At 31.3% G+C, this 17,608-nt stretch overlaps 4 protein-coding genes across 5 annotated transcripts; 2 read left to right on the top strand and 2 right to left on the bottom strand.

The window, feature by feature from the left end:
• Positions 1 to 1,335: 1,335 nt before the first annotated feature.
• Positions 1,336 to 4,087, bottom strand: LOC139524463 (zinc finger protein ZFP2-like). Its single transcript, XM_071319253.1, has 2 exons — positions 3,911 to 4,087; positions 1,336 to 3,215 (listed from the first exon to the last, which is right to left on the bottom strand). Exon 2 carries the CDS (start codon positions 3,187 to 3,189, stop codon positions 1,465 to 1,467), a length of 1,725 nt encoding a protein of 574 aa, XP_071175354.1. The 5' UTR covers positions 3,190 to 3,215; positions 3,911 to 4,087; the 3' UTR covers positions 1,336 to 1,464.
• A 4,213-nt stretch (positions 4,088 to 8,300) lies between these two features.
• Positions 8,301 to 10,869, top strand: LOC139524459 (uncharacterized). 2 transcript variants are annotated; one of them, XM_071319247.1, is made up of 4 exons: positions 8,301 to 8,624; positions 8,807 to 8,896; positions 9,092 to 9,164; positions 9,684 to 10,869. In XM_071319247.1, the coding sequence occupies exons 1-4, from the start codon at positions 8,301 to 8,303 to the stop codon at positions 9,848 to 9,850; spliced, it is 654 nt and encodes a 217-aa protein (XP_071175348.1). In that variant the 3' UTR covers positions 9,851 to 10,869. The 2 variants fall into 2 exon arrangements, with proteins under 2 accessions (XP_071175348.1, XP_071175347.1); XM_071319246.1 differs by having other exon boundaries at positions 9,470 to 10,869.
• Positions 10,870 to 12,198: 1,329 nt separating this feature from the next.
• LOC139524461 (ABC transporter F family member 4-like) lies at positions 12,199 to 14,416 on the top strand. The gene is made up of 4 exons (XM_071319250.1): positions 12,199 to 12,429; positions 13,072 to 13,197; positions 13,399 to 13,580; positions 14,270 to 14,416. Exons 1-3 carry the CDS (start codon positions 12,199 to 12,201, stop codon positions 13,567 to 13,569), a joined length of 528 nt encoding a protein of 175 aa, XP_071175351.1. The 3' UTR covers positions 13,570 to 13,580; positions 14,270 to 14,416.
• Positions 14,417 to 15,493: 1,077 nt separating this feature from the next.
• LOC139525241 (uncharacterized) lies at positions 15,494 to 17,326 on the bottom strand. Its single transcript, XM_071320437.1, has one exon. The coding sequence runs from the start codon at positions 17,324 to 17,326 to the stop codon at positions 15,494 to 15,496; it is 1,833 nt and encodes a 610-aa protein (XP_071176538.1).
• Between the last annotated feature and the right edge of the window lie 282 nt (positions 17,327 to 17,608).

Genomic DNA, 17,608 nt, shown 5'->3' with positions numbered 1-17,608 from the left:
AAATCAGCAATACAAGGGCAACATAAACGCAAAAAAAAAGAAGAAAATAGACGGACATAATTTGATGACTCCCTATTATCTCGAAAATTTGATTGGAAGAACATAGCAACCGTTTTAACAACAAAATTTTGACAGGTGACCGAGTCAGGCTTTCATAGGAGCCGCTAATTTCTTTTCTGATGGAATTTCATGAAAGCTATCTGTTCACATTCCTTTTAAATGTATATTTAAAAAAAAATTGGTTCTATTTCTAGTCAAATAACTTTCACATATAATCCGTACCGAATCTAAGAAAATTCATGACTTTACCTGTACTTGTTTAAGTTATGTTTTGAATGTAACAGGATATATAAACTACACTTTTTCAGTGTTTAAAAATACTTTTTGAACTATGGAACTTATAACAACAACAACAACAACAACACGACGGTTGCACATGTGGAGCAGGATTAATTACCCTTTCGGAGCACCCGAAATCACCCCAAGGTTTTGGCGGGGTTCGTGTTACTTAGCCTTTAGTTTTTTTATGTTGTGGCTTGTGTACTATTATTTGTCTGTTTATCTTTTCTTTCTTAGCCATGGCTTTGCCAGTTTATTTTTTATCAATAAGTTTGACTGTTCCTTTGGTATCTTTCGCCCCTTTACACCAATGAGAAGAGGATAAGGAAATAATCTTTGAGTTTCTTATATAACTAACATGAATGTTTATCAAGTCAGTAAGAACCACAAATTAAAGCAAGCACACCACGTGTAGACTTTGTTTGCAATCCATTCTATGGTCGTTGATATAAATAATTTTCACTACAAGAATTCTTCAAGGTTTGACTAATACTAATTATAAAAAAGAAGATGTGGTATACTTGCCAATGAGACAACTATCCTCCAATATGATAGTCATAGGACAAAGTTGAAAACAACTAAACAGTACTTAAAGTCACCGTACATCATTCAATAATAAGCAAACCCAATAAAGTATGGTAATTTATAAAAGACATTGCATGGGACAAGCACATTTGAACAATACAAAAGAAAACACCAACGACCAGCTTAAAGTTTTTAGCATTAAGGTCGACTGTTACCAACTGTAACAATACAGTGTTATACCTACTATTGCCTTCGTCAGATAAAACAAGAATGTATATGTGGTGAGCAAACTTTCTCGTCATCATCGAGGCGGCTACTATACTATAACACGAAGACCAAAGAAATATAAATATCGAACGTAAGTATCTTCTTAGGCGTTCGAATTTATTCCCACTTTAATGTCTTTCATATACCAAATAAAGAGATCGACGCCACTAAAAAATCAAAACATGCCGAAAGAGAAAACTGTCATGACTGTCAAATTTATTAAGAACAAAATCATGATTAGCTCAAAACATTCTAACAGATATGATATACTTGTATATGATTTTCTAGTTCAAAACTAGCAATATCTTTGATGGTAGTATACAATAAAGTTAACTAAGTTCTTTTATTGCGCCGCTTTATTGACAGGGTCTTGTTACTAGCATTTTGCTTATTTTTTGCTTTTCTTTTCTTTTCATTCGGTGTAATAATAGAGGAAGTTACTGGTATCTTTTTTGAAAAATCACAATTTGGCTTGACTGACTCGATTTGCACATTATCGACAGTTTTCTGTACTTCTGAAACGTTGGTGCAACTTTCCGTATTTAATTTAGTAGTTGAATCATTTTGATCATCAGAAAGAGGCGCATTTATTGAAACAGTCCGTTTCTTCTTGTTTCTATGGTTGTGTTTTAAGTGTTGTTGCAAGGAACTAGCTACAATAAATTCCTTTGGACATAATTTACATCTGAATGGCATATCTCCCGTATGTATTCTCTTATGAACGCTTAGGTAGCCGTGATATTTGAATTCTTTTCCACACACGTCACATTTATATGGCGTATCACCAGTGTGTATGCGCTCATGTTGTATAACAGCTCTCTCAGCTGTAAAAGATTTCTCACATATAGAACATTTATATGTCTTCCCAGAATGAGTTTCTAGATGATACCCTAAGTGATGCTTACGTGAGAATGTTTTATCACACATGTCACATTTGTAAGGCTTCACACCAGAGTGAAGTCGCTCATGAGTACGCATGTGTGTGTTTTGAGTAAAAGTTTGTCCACATGTGGCACACGTGTACGGTCGCTCATGTGTATGAGAACGCAAATGAACCAGTAATGACTGTTTGTGCCTAAATGGCTTAGAACAAAGTTCACAGACATAGGGTCTATATTCTGAGTGAACCTTTTTATGGGTTGTAAGGTTACTAGACTGAGTAAACCGCTTATGACAGACGTCGCACTCGAATGGTTTGTCCAACGTATGCAGTCTCTCGTGCGCAGCCAGACTGGATGTACTGCATAGCGACTTATCACAATAACGACATTTATAAAACGTTTTGTCGTCAGTATGTGTGCGCATGTGTCTTTTTAAATAGCTTGGTAGACCGTACCGTTTGTTGCATACACTGCAAGAATATTCTCCTTCGTGATTACACTTGTGTTTTCGCAGTGTGTATGTATGTTTGAACCAGTTGCCACATACATCACACTGAAATTTCTTACTGCTATCTTTGCTATCAGTTGTAGTATGTTTACACTGGATACTTTTGTAACACATTGAACATTTGCTGTTGCTAGCTGCTTGTCCAGTTGCCTCCGTGTCTTGTGATAAATCTTTTGCTATTCCATTGGTCTTCCTGTCTTTGGTTTCACCTTTATTAGGAGCTTTTGAATGAGACACCATCTTTTTGTGTTCTAGCATCCGAGACTTTTTGGCCACATTACCGGAGGAAGGTTTTTGAACGTTTGGTTTTATGTTGCATCTATCATCTATCAAAGTATTAGTTTTTGCAGTTTCAACGCTCGGTGTAAAACAATTTATTTCCTTAGTTTCCATGGTAACATTACTTTCCTTGTTTTTACTGTCTTCTATCTCATTAGTAAAGGATGGCAGATGTTCTTTTGTATCAGTACTACGTGTTTCCTGTTCGTCGTCTGCGACAACATTTCCACCGATGATAGACGATTCTGTTTGATATTCAGACACGTTTTCAGAAAGATCACGATTCCTTTCAACCTTAATAGAATTATGATCACGTTGTAAATCGTTGTGTTCAAGTTCTTCACAATCAACACTAGTTTTTGATTTGATCTCCATTTTGTTTTCTGGCATTCTTTTTATGTCGGATTAGACCATCACTGGAAGAAAAGGAAAACTTGGTTTTAAATAATATAGACAAATGCATAACAAATAAATCCCCTTATAATATCTATAAATTATGTTAATTTGAAGAAAACTTCTTTCCAATAAGTCTTGTATTTTAGTAAAATAACGATTTTATTTATGAGCACATGCATATATTGTTACATTAAGTATTATTTTAACAATTATCTGTTTATTCTAACTTCACAATTCCAGACTTCTACTTATTGATTGACGGTCAGACATCTGTATTAAAATCACCACTTATTATAATGTCTGCTCATTAAGATCCCCGATGATTACCAATAGTGTATTAGATAACAGCATCGATTCCTGGAGATGATTGTGACAATGCTGCACACACTTCAATCAATATTACTATGTGTGTAGAACTGTTAATCTCTAGATCATTGATCGTGGAAATATATTCTTCATTTACAATACACATTCAGTAGCAAAGCCAACATTGCAATTATACACACAAATATCTTTAACTGCACTAGAACAAATACAAAAAAGCCAAATCTCATCTTAACAACGTATTTCTAAGTAGTTTCAGACATGGAAATCAAATTATACCCATTTTATAGGGATATAATGTAATTGGAAATGAAAATCCAAAACATTGAAAGCGAGGAGTTTTAAGTTTTACATGCAACCAAGACGGTATGATAAACAAACAAAACTATACCTTAATTTCTAAAGTAGACGCTGCAATCACAATGCCGGCCATAATGTTATGGAAACCATTTTTATTCCAACTGATAAATCCTGAGTATTGATTCCAGTATCTTCTGTCAAAGGTTTAACTATCATACGGCTGCTATTTATAGAAAAAGCTTCTCGCACCGAACAGACGTATCAGACTGGCATAAAAGATTTCATGCTACTAAAGTCATACTGAATGCTAGTTAGAGAAATGAATATATATCGAGATCAATTGATGAATATATGGATAGCTCTTCATAAATTTTACGGGGTATTTATATTCAGGTCTCCAGTCACAATTCTTTGAATATTGATATTTATTACTAAGCACATTGATATATATTAACTATAGAAAAAGAATAAAAGATTAAGAAACGAAAAATAACGGATAACAATTGAACTCTACAATGAAATTCGCCTGCGTCTCATAAACAATTCTTATGACTAAAATTGATCATAATCATACTGAAATGTTTAAGAATTTTTATTCTTAATCGCAGGCCTGTTTTCTAATAATTTTGCGAACTATAAAAATACTAATATAACCAAAAGACAGGAGGGGATTTTATTGGGAGATATGCGAGCCTTCCATAAATATGAAGATAAAAAAAATATGAATGTTATTCAAATTTTATTAAAATCGCCAAAATATTTCGTCTAGCAATGCCCGGTGATAGTTTTTGATTAGTGGGCACCTCTCAGATCAGTTCCTTAAAAGCCTATTACATGTACATTTTAAAAATATAAAACCAAATGATATAGTTTGTATATCAACATTATAAATATCATACAAAAGTATTATTGTTTGCGGTTTTTTTCACGTTAAAGGAAAATAAAAAAACTATGTACTACGTATATATATATACATCATATAATCAAATACACAAAAAAATCCATGTAGAGGGTCTCCTAAACATTATCATTTTGTTTCAAAGATTTTGCTTCGTAGTTTGATAGATAAAATTGACCAATCAGAGGAGAAATTGACTTCGGTGACCATATTTTTTTAATCGATTTACACAAAATGGGGATTTTTACTTCTGTTTTGGGTACAAAGGTATATCACACCTAACTTATTCATGCCGAGTCGGTTCGAATTGGTCCAGAAGTCTCGGTGGAGAAAGTGAAAATATTAGCAAATAACGGGCGACAATTGACTTATAATACTTAAGATGCCAAGTAATAGAAAAGGCATACAGACATTTCTATCAGGTTTCATGTTGAAGAAATACTCTAGTTATAGTTATAGACGGTTTGACTACCCCTTTTATGTCCCATTTTAGTTTGAAGCTGTCCTACGGACCACTGATTGTTCAACGTTTAGTGGCAAATATTTCATGTATATTCGTGACGAAGTTTAATATAATATTTCAATTACTTGCAATTGTAACAGAAATATTATCAAACGATAACTGCAACAATAACTAAATATTTGTAAAGGCTTCCATATAATTTGTTTTTGTAAATTTAAGGAAAGTACCTATTTTCCCAGAACCTCACCATGAATGGTTGTCTTATGTCTTATGTCTTATGTCTTATGTCATATCTTAATTTTTATTGATATTTCGAGAATGAGGTATAATTAATTGCAGATCTTTGATAATCTTTGTTTGTTTATTTACGAATTTTTGTAGACTATAGGGTATTTAGAGTTTGAAATGTTAAATATTGTAAAGACCAAAGCTAAACTGACGGAAACGCAACACATTTTTTTTTTACCAAATCATGATTGATCATCATAGAACTACTATTCATGCTTATCATACTTCTATATGTTTAGAAAAATTCGACACCTGACTTAATTGAGGTTATTGAACATACCGGATTATTGATGTCGCACAAATTTCTTTAAGCGAAATTTGAAACCCATTTTCGATTTTTAGCAGATTTTTTTTCGTGAAACAATTCATTCAATCCACACCCACACCCACACCACACTTGAAGCATTTAGAATATGTTGCATCTCCACTGAGCAATGAAAATCTGAATCAAACCATCAGAATATTGCAGGCAAGAACATACTGTTTCCAGACAATTCCACGCCAAAAACTCGTCGTTACTGTCCTTACAACAACGGTACAGGTAGACGGGATGTGTTGAGGACCATCCATGACCAGATCAAAATGTAGTGACAACGCCACTTCAATAAAATTGGATAATGCAACGTCATTTGCGAGACATGTTTATGGCTGCAACGTTAACTGCTAATCTAGTCGCCGAATGCAATGTCAGACAGTTTCATGACAAAAATGTTTCCCATATACTGAAATGCCAAAGAATCGTCTGCAGAAAAACATTTAAAGCCCTTAAGTTTAAACCGCTTTATTGTTAAAACGCACTGTAATGCTTGGGACAAAGGAAAAAACAGAAAGTAAAAAACAGAACTCAAAACATGCCAAAAAGACTTGGTTGACCTTTCTGGTAATCATTTTGCATGGTGTTGGTTATAGGCAGTCATTGGCTTTGACGGCGACCCATCTACTGATAAGGGGAAAACCAGGGTTTCAGTGCATACCATATGATTTAAACATTAAGAATAACGTCAAACTGCAAACTTTTTTGAATGAAATTGATGTTAATATATTTATTTTAATAATAAAAAAGAATAACCTAGTGTTGCGTTTTTAAAGTCCGTCAGTATGACGACTGCATGTATGTATGTTCACCTCTAGATGATCCTAGATGTGTTTATTTGGTCATAAGTCAGGAAGTTCGCCAGTTGTTGTCTTTTGCTATAGCTTTGTGCTTTATTTATATTCAAGTATTTTTGTTATTCCAAGTCTGTGATAGTCTGTGTTAACCTTCTTCATGATTTTGTTTTAAACTATCGGGGATTCAAAGCTTGATATGTTGTGTAGACACCTATTTAAGACCTTGTCTTGACCCCTAGAAGTTATTTGATCTTTTGTGTCGTCGGGTTGCTGTCATATGACATTTATCCCAACGTTTTCTTTATTCATAATAAGGGGAAATACATGCACACAATCTGTAGTCATTAAATTTTAAAGCGTTGAGCAGAGGTAGTTTTAAAGATTTGATTTATCGCCCATTGAACGGTAAAGTAGACAAAATTACATTTAGGAAAGTTAAAAGTGTTTGACGTTGAGAAAATGGTTGAAACGATTGCAGTTATGTGATCAAACTTTGAATATGTACACGCAAATAGATTTCTTTAATATACGACAGAGCGCGTGTTCTTATTTTGATTTCATCTATATTTTAAAATTTTACTGAAAGTTTGTCATATGATATGTTCATGTATGCATGGTTCTCAATTTTGTCTAACTTTTAATATGATATAAATTCCCATTTTTTAGTATTGCTTCGTTTTCTGGCGTAGTGTTGATATTGACTTCGTGTTTACTTTCGTTACATCGTAAAATTGTTGCTTTGCATAGTCACTAAGCAGCCTGACAGGCTAAATCAGAAATAAATTTGAAGATTATGTAATAATATAAATGAATAACAATGTTTATTTCCATAAGTACTGATTTCGATCATCGTCTTTCTTTATCAAAAATACCATGAGTATTAAAATTAAGCAACTAGTATCGATTTTCGCTTTAGTCCTTGTATTTGTGCTATTGAAAAAAGGTTTTCTTTTAATATAACGTCAGGGTAAAAAAAAAACCAGTTATGCGAATAAGGTGAACATCTTATAATTACTTTAGTGAATGCTACCAAATTAATGATTAAAATTGTTTTGTACTATAATGCGCTAAAAATTAAAAAAATAGTAGTATATATTGTGTGGCAGCAGCAAATATTTTTGCCACGTTGACAAAAATTTGTTCCCGCTAGCAAAATTGTATAATATATTTGTTGAATAATATCAAAATATTGGATTTTAAAATTTGTAGAAATATAAAAGACTGTTTTGATTTTTTCACACGTTGCATTTTGCAGACGTCAAGAAAATTACATAATATAACTGTTGTATAATATTAAATGAAAATTTTGTTTTTTCACTTATAAAAGAATGTTTTGATTTATTTTCCATCGCATTTAACATATAGACAATTTAAATTGTTAATATTTTGGATAAAGAAGTTAAAAGTAAAACTGAAAAAATAGAAGATTAAATGACTTCGCGTTGAGAGAAGAAATTTTATAAAACTTTTAAGTTTCATTTGTAACAAAAAATGAATAAGAATTGAAAATATATTAATTAACCCTAACCCTAGCGTATATTGTAAAAACTATTATTATTATTTATTAAAACAATCCATACTCAAACATTAATTAAACCTTATCCATCTACCACTCTTATCCCAACCATATATCACGGAATTAATTACCCCTAATTTATTCCCTAATTAGACTATTGTTTTTATTTCTCATCCGGGTATTTAATTCCTCAAAATATTTGCAAAATGTCACCCATCAACACCATGTTTATATTCATCATCATTTGTTTCACAATGTCAGCTGTTTCATGCTCGCATGAATTGAGAGATGTATGCACAGTGGAGGGGGATACTCTCCATTGCAGATGGACTGGAGCAGGGCTCTACAACACCAGAATCCGACTAGATGTAAAGAAAGTCGTATTCGAAAGATTTTTTGTTGCCGGACAATTGGACCTTGCAAATAATAGAGACCTGCATTCAATTGAGATCAAACAAGGAAATTCTAAATGCAGCAATGTTTTAGCAGCACCAGAAACAATAACAATTGTTAATGGTATACATTGTGATGTAAGTATATAGGAAATTAGAAAAGAATAACAGAATAATAAGAGCTTTAAAGTAATCACGTAGTATTGTCTCTATATGTAAAGTGACTAGAAACAACCTAAACTATGAGCAGATCTTATATATTATTTATTAATTTTATTGTGTAAAACATTTCTTACATTATGTATATTTTTTTTTTACAGAATGGAGTCATAGCTTCTACAACAACAACAGCAGCAACAAGAGTAACACCAGGATCCACATTGTCAATCGGCACCACTGATAAACAACTGGTAAGCATTTATCTGATATTTTTTTAATTAAAACGTCCGTTTTGTTTTCTATTTTTATTAGGAAATACATGTACATGAACGAGTCAATTTGTATTCTCTATAGTATAGTGCTTAAAAACAAATTAAAATGTGAAGGATAAGATTTTTTAATATCAACATTTTCATGAAATACATGATTTTATTTCTTTATTTCAGAAGTCAACACCACATGCACAGGAGGAAGACAAGGGTCTAGATAATATTAAGATCATTCTTATAATGATTTTTGGTAAGTATCTAAATTTAATTTATTTATTTGATTGACAAACAATATAAAAATAAAATAAATAAATAAAATAAAAATATATACATGTTCTAATAAAAACACTTATTTATAAATAAGAAAAAGATGCGGTATGAGTGCCAATGTATTATAGATCAAAGTATGACCTTCAACACAGAGCAAAAGCTCACACCAAACAGTAAGCTATAAAGACAATTCAAACAGAAAAACCAATGGTCTAATCTATTTATATATATCAATATATTTTATAATTTTTAAAGTAAGTGACATATTCAAATTTATCTTTACAGCATCTCTAGCATGTGTTATGCTCTTGTCGCTGATGTTATTTTGCATCTGCAAAAAGAAGAGAACTGCAAAAACCAATTTCCGCCAACACCAATTCTCCTTCAATGTCGATGCAGATTCACTATCCGAAATAGAAATTGCAGATTTTGTTAATACACCAAAAAAAACTGTTTAAGTTAATATCTATCTCTGTATTTACTACTTTTTAATTTGTAGAATATATCCTCATCGCAATTTATGAAAGGCTTCAAGAAATTATAAATTATTTTTTTCCACCACGTGAAAATAACAGACGAGTAGCCCCAGCACAACAACAACCACCAAGAATATTGAGAAGATCAAACAGGATATCTATTCGGCCACAGAGACTAACCTATGATTAATTTTCTAAACTTTTAAATTTTATGAAATTTTTTAAATTTTTTTTCTAAATTTTATATTTTTTTTATTTTTTTTTTTCTAAATTTTATAATCTTTTTTCTAAATTTTATAAACTTATTTATACACTGTTATCTAAATTTTAATAATCACTGATGAGGATGTATTCTACAAATCTACTTATATTATGAAAAATTATATCACCAAAACTTTTCAATTTTCTTTCATTTGATTTATTTGGATTAGTTACACTTTATTTTAATTAAAGAAAAGATTTTGATTATACTCGCATTTCTCTACTCTCATTTTATTATATTGTAAATAGTAGTATACATGTAGTTTGTTTTTATAAATTCACCTTAGTTTATATGTTTCATGCTCATTCAAACCATAAATTTCATTATAAATCTATTCTTTTCATTAAATAATCTACTTTCTCTGGTATTAAAGTTCATTATTAATCTATTCCTTTCATTAAATTATTCTTTTTAGTTTTCCATTTACATATGTTTAGTTTTGTAATAGAAATAAATTAAATTAAAAAACAAATATGATTGGTATTATTGTATATATGTAAATAATATATATATGTATATAATGTTTGGAGAACTTTTTGTTTTTATGTTTACTTTATCATCATTTTCATCTTTGGAATTTTTTCATATGAGAATTTACAGCATCCAAATTTAATTACAACATATTATCGCATATTTTATCATATTGTGTTTGCTTAAACTTTTTTTCTTTTGTTTTTATTACTTTTTATAGTGCTATATGATTAAGTTAAACCTAGAGATAAATATATAAAAATTCTTGATTTGTAACCGCTGTCATGGTGCTTTCTATAACATGTTTTATGTGAAAAAAATGGTGCATTACAAATGATGTAAGTTTTTTATAACCAAATTTCATTTGATAGTTCTCTTGTTTATATTATTTACAATTGTTATATAAATAGTGCAGAAAACTTGATTTGTTTTGAAACTTACTATGTTGTTTCATGGAATAAAGTATTTGTATTTGATATGTGTTAATAAATTAGACTTTTCTTAAACTTTTCCCACTGCATTGCTACCCCAATCAATGTGGATGATTACCAGTTGACACCATTTGTATATCATCTAGAAATTTGCAAACAAAAACTTTGCTTAATTAATTTTTATCTACTTTAAATTTATTAATTATAAAAGAAATATGGTTTAATTGCTGATGAGACAACTCTTCAAAGAGGTCAAACCACAAGCTTCAATCTCAAATCTTGTCAAGAAAATGAAATATTTACACAGGAAAAAAGAAGCTAGCTGAAAAAAAAGTCATGAACAAAACAAGATTCACCATTTACAATGATCCAAAGAAAAGAAAAGAGCATATCTAGAAATTTGCAAAACAAAAACTTTGCTTAAAACATTTTTATCAACTATTAATTATAAAAGATGGTAATCCACAAGCTTCAATCTCAAATCTTATCAAATGAAATATTTACACATGGGAAAAATTAGCTAGCTGCAAAAAAGTCATGAGCAAAACAATTAACTACGATCCAAAGAAAAGAAAAGAAAAAAGTAGCATGTAGGGGGAAAAATAGAGAGAGAGAGAAAAAGGAGATATGATCCACCATTGAAAATATGATCCAAAGAAAAGATGATCCAAAGAAAAGAAAAAAGTCGCTTATGTTCTAACGAAGGAAAAAATAGAGAGAGAGAAAAAGGAGATAGGATTCACCATTGAAACTATGATCCAAAGAAAAGAAAAAAGGTGTTTTAACGATGAAAAAAATTAGAGCGAGAGAGAGAGAGAAAAAAAAAGGAGATAGTAATGAGATGTAAAAATAATCGTCAAAATCCAACTCGATTTACCATTGAAAATATGATCCAAAGAAAAGAAAAGAAAATAGGTTTTGTTTTAATGAAGGAAAAATTATATATAGAGAGAAAAAATAGTAATGAGATGTAAAAAATAACCATCAAAATCCGGTTCGAACAAATCTATAATATATAATTGATCTTAAATAAAAACAATCAAAATTTATTGAGTAATGATCACTTTTCAAATTTGAAAGGTGATAAACACTTTATATTTAAACTGATGAACTAAGATTTAATGTAAACAGAAGGTGTATTATCCAAATACTGCCGCAATATTGGAGATCAATCTGACATGAAAAATCGCGATCGGGACAGATCTACACTGAAATTACATATGAATTAATAAAATGGTGTAACATGGATAATGGAAGGTTGGCGAGCCTTTAGGAGTAAATAAGTGTTGGAAACTATTATTCATAATTTAATGAAACGGAAGCTTTATTCCTTTATTAACGCGGTACACTCAATTCTATCATAAAGCGATAAAAATGATGAACCAGGTTGAGTACATGAGGGGATTTGGTGGAGAAGTAGAGCGGGCTGAGTTGAATTTTGGAAGAAAGAAGAACATTGCGGTTACACCGTACAAGGGATATGTTTATATCCACATAGGCAGTTTAACAAGTAGCAGAAGCATAACTCTTGGGACTGATGAGTTTAAAGAGCTATGCAATCTGAAGCCAGTTCTTTTAAAAGCTGAGGCAGAAATAAAAAAACAGGTTAGTGATTTCTAATATTTAGCAGTAAATATTTACATGAACATATAGCTAAATTATTATCGTTCAGCAGCAAATAGTTGAGCGTGATATATATTTTATTCTCTAAGAAATAGGAGCGATCTACAAAATTATTTTAAAGTAAGATATTGCGAGTGTTTAATAAAAGCACCAGCTGCAGATGTTTCACCTTATATGTTTTTTCGTAAATTTCACTACTGCTAGTAAGTACACATAATTTTCAAAGTTATTGAAAGCGAGTAAAAACTATATGATAAACGTTCTAATTATCCTTCAACAGCAAATAATTGAACATAAATATATACTTTATAGGTTTAATATACAACAAACGTTTTAGTTAAAAGTAAGTTATTGATAGAGAGTATTTACAAGCGGCTTGCGTTCAGCTGCAGATATTTCACTTGTTTCTGGGTTGATTTCACCACTGTTAGTATTAATTTTCAAAGTTATTGATAGCAAGTAAAAAATGTTTTGATAAACGTTCAGTTGCAGATATTTCAACATTTTTGTTTCTAGGTAAATTTCTCAACCGCTAATAAATACGAATTTCTTTCCCACAGCAAACGTTGATTTATATGATTTCTTACACGTTCAATTGTTTTTATTATATATTAATTTTTTTAGCTGCAAAAACCTAGCAGGAAAAAGAAGGTTATAGTTGTTGAAGAGGAAGAAGAAGAAGAAGAAGAAGAAGAAGAAGAAGAAGAAGTAGAAGAAGAAGAAGTAAAAAAAGTTACTTTGAAAAGAAAGGTAAAACAACTTTTGTTTTTTTTTTTCTATGTAAATCAAAATAAGTAGTTATAATTTTCAAGTTTATGAATTTAAAGTAATTATCCAATTAAATGTACCATAAAAAGAAAAAAAAAAAAAAAAAAAAAAAAAAAATTGAAAACATTGAAATAACTTTAAAATTTTAAGATGATTTTCTATATTATGATATTCTTATTTTAGAGAAAGGTGATTGCTATCAGCGATAGCGATGAGGAGGCGGGAGTGTCAGAGTCGGACGTCAGAAAGGTGATTGTTGCAGCAGAATCTGGCCCGTTCAAGGGGCTAAAGAAGAAAAAGAAAACAGCTGGAGCTGGATTCATACTTTCTGAAGCAGTTGAAGATGGCGAGTGAAGATAACACCAGTAAGTGATCAAATTTTTATTCTGTTTCTAATATGTTCTTATATACAATAGTTAGGATAGAAATCATTTATAACTTAGCAACATTTTTCCAATCAAAGATTGATTTATCAATATGTGAAATACTCGCTTTAAGATAAAACCATTGCCTTTGATTTAAAGCGATTTCATTTCTAAGAGGATCATTTCTCAATAATACAAACAGTTCACTATTCAATATACATGTATTTACAAAAATATCTTCAGATAAAGCAAAAGTGTCCATTTTATTACAAAATAAATCGTTTCCGCTACTGTTTCGTTTAACATCATCAGATATGAATGGAGGATCATTTTCACTGTTTAATGGCCCATTTATTAATATAACTGCTAGAGTTATCGAACAGAATAACAATCCGACAATTTTCATCTTTGCACCAAGCCAGTGCAGTTGTGGAAACTGGTCACTGATTTCAGCTGTATCCATATTGATAAAATTGTAATCATGCTCATCTGTCATTTTAAGTGAATATTCTTCCACATTTGCACTACTCAATTCATCCTTTTCATTTATTTTAGAAATCTCCATTATGAAATCCAATTTCTTAATACAGGTGTCGCACTTTGTTCATTTGTTTTCATGCATGTATCTGTAGATTTATGATGTGAAAACTATTTTACTAGAGTTTATGTATCTTATTTATTTCTTTTAGCCAATCAGAACAGAAAAAGGACAATGGGAGAAGAAGTAGAAAAAAAGACACTGAGTGAAAAACGAAAGCGGTCAGCTCCACCTTCATTAAGAACTTTATCTGTTGCATGTATTTATAATAAATTAACAACAAAATGTGATATTCAAATGAGAGATTTTTTTTGTAAAATTCCCTCACCAATTTTAATTATTTTTATGGATTATGCAGACTTTCAATTTGTTTTAAATCCTGGATTTGCCGAATTAGATGTGTTTAATGCTGCCGAGGAAATTTTTGATCAAAGATATCAATTAAATAAAATGATAAGGGAATGCAGCCATTTCACATCTGAAGAGATATTCATTCATTTAAAGAACGTCCCAGGGTCTGTTTTAAATTCACTCGGACTTTCGTTCAATAGGGAGAACTTTTCCGATATTTTAAGGAAAATATTAAACATGCGATTTTCACGTGTTTAATTTACCAAAGAATATGTCTCATATATTTTAATCTAAAATTTAAGAAATTTATTTGTAATATTTTCATCGTGTTTGAAGGTCTTTTTCCCCATTGCACAATGTATTTCACTGGTGCGTTTGAAGGTGTAATTCCCCATTTTCATAATTGTGTTTAATTTACCAAAGAATATGTCTCTTATATTTTAATCTAAAATTTATTTGTAATATTTTCATCGTGTTTGAAGGTGTTATTCCCCATTGTCCAATGTATTTCACTGGTGTGTTTGAAGGTGTTATTCCCCATTTGAAGGTGTTATTCCCCATTGACATAATGTTTGAAGGTGTTATTCCCCATTGTTCTAATGTTTGAAGGTGCTATTCCCCATTGTTCTAATGTTCGAAGGTGTTATTTCACATTGTCCTATGTTTGAAGGTGTTATTCCCCATTGTCCTATTGCCTTAATGTTTGAAGGTGTTATTCCCCATTGTCCTATTGTCATTATGTTTGAAGTTTGTTTGAAGGTCCATTTGGGTTTTAAAGTTATGTATTTTCATTGGGGTTTTTAAGTTAAAGTCGCCATTTTACCATGCTACTCCCCATTGCCCTATGTATTTCACTTCCCCAGGTTGATAGCAAACGGATAAAACTTAAATATGTTGATATATTTTATTATAAAATCATATATTTATTTACATGAAATAAAATATTATATAATTATTGTACAGTGTGTTTTCTTTTTCTTGAATTTATTACGGATATGGATTTTTTTTTCAATTTACAATTGTATTAATGTTTTTCTTTTAATTTTCTATGAAAATATGCTAGCGAATGCACATTATCATCCAGCAAGTGTCTCTTGTCATCATATGGTGATAGTCCACTTTTCACAACCTTCACCATGTGAATCTGATGGTTGAAACTTCTCAAAGTGTACATATGCGAGAGTAGTGGAGAACAATTGAACAAGGTGTTTTTATATTGTTCGAATCTAACATTTCGGGTTTTAATACCCTTTGCTACTACAGTTTCCTTGTCGTCTGCGGTGATAAAACTATACATTTTTGCTCTTAGTCCGATATATTCCACCATTTGAATGGACTTGCATTCATCTTTGAATAAACCAATAATCGATTTCCTGTCTTTGGTGTAAAGAGGGTGATCAGCTGGATAATTTGAAAAGTCATATAGCTCACTGTTTAACGACATGTCTCTATATATGTCATCAGTTCTCACATGCATAATGAAACTGTCAGTATCTGTGTAACATAATGTTACATTCTCCTTGTATAGTTTTTTCATGTGGTTGTAGTAGTAATCAACCATGTGCGCCTTTGACAGATCGAGAATCATTTGTCCTAGGTAAATTGGTTTGTTGAAGAAAATTTTTGTTTTGGTTTGTAGCACGCCGCACAAGTGGTCGTTGAATATCTTAAAGCTTTTAAATGATGATTTTGCAGTAAGTTTTTGAAACTTATCCCACCTATGACAGAGAGAGAAGTTGATATGTTTCCGCAACGATTCCATTGATTTACCGAAAATAGCATTGTTGCCATTTTTAAAAAGTTTTTGCTCGAAATTGCTAGTAGCCTTTTTCCTCATTTCGGTATTGAAGTCAATATACTGTTTCAACCATGGACGCTGTTCAAATGAAACTATATTGTGAATCTTCTTCAAAACCAAACCTAGTTTGAGGTATAACTTTAGATTCACATAGTGCAAGATGTAATGCTTTTTATCTTTCAAAGTAGCTAGCAATTTGGTGCTCGGTTGGTATTCTTTCCCATCATCATTTGCTTGCTCATACAGATGACGTGAATGAGGTGAAAGCATTTCATTTGTTATCACTCCTTTTTCAACTGCAAGAGGAAAATCATTGTGAAGATCGTGTAAGTTATCTGGGTAATCCAAATCGCATTCAATGACATATCCGATGTCAGCGTTATTGGATACATTTAAGACATTGAAATCGTTTATTTCCTCTTCTGACAACCACTGGAATTTCCCCACAGCTAATGGCATGCTCATGCTTAAACCGTATAAATTGTTCGCATCTACATACATCAAGTATGAAGTTGGTAAAGCTGGATCATAATTGCTCAAGTAGGGATTGTTTGCTTTTGCATGTCTGCAGCTCACCATTGTTAAACCTCCTCGTATACTCTGCTCAAAGAAGAGCCACATTGTAGGATCTGTCAATAGCTCAAGTCTCACACCAGTCATTTTCAATGCAGATTGCCAGGAAAGCCCTGGAAGAGTGTAATAATTTGCAGGGTCGAGGGAATAGTTCGTTATCCACTTCTTCCTGAAAGTTTCAAATACATCAGCTAATAATAGAACGTCAGTTTTTAGATAAAGATCGTGATATTCGCCTATATTCTTAATATTCATTTGATTCCATACCCGTTGCGCATGTTCATACTCGGTTTGACTAATTGTTTTCTCTGATAAATTGCTGTAGAATTTGTCTATAGAGGGTAATTCAGTTTCATTGAACCTTGCTGCATTGTCAATGTATTCGTAAGGATATGTTCCTTTTTTCAACAAAAGAGCAATCCGCTTATCATCATCAAATTCTTTTGTAAAATGTTTAAATGTTTCTTTCGGATTCTCCTTAGACATTGACGATACCAATTCCTCTAGTGAACAATTCAAAAACTGGTATGAATCGATAAAGCGCAGATTGGATAGGTTGAAACTGATGTACTTTTCTGCATTCGTGGCTATGCAGCCAATTTCTTCACTCTTGAAAATACCTATCGAGGAACAGATTAAATGTGCATCAAACTGTTTCAGGTTATGAAATATAACTGGCACGAATGTGTGTTCTTTAAAATTAAGATTGCAATCTCTGCATGAAGCGCCACGAAATTTACCTGAAACATGTGCATGGTCTCGAACGCG

This window comes from Mytilus edulis, chromosome 5 (genome assembly GCF_963676685.1).
Source record: "Mytilus edulis chromosome 5, xbMytEdul2.2, whole genome shotgun sequence".
NCBI lineage: Eukaryota > Metazoa > Mollusca > Bivalvia > Mytilida > Mytilidae > Mytilus > Mytilus edulis.
Note: the sequence above shows the minus strand (reverse complement) of the source record. Positions and strands in the feature narration are given on the sequence as shown.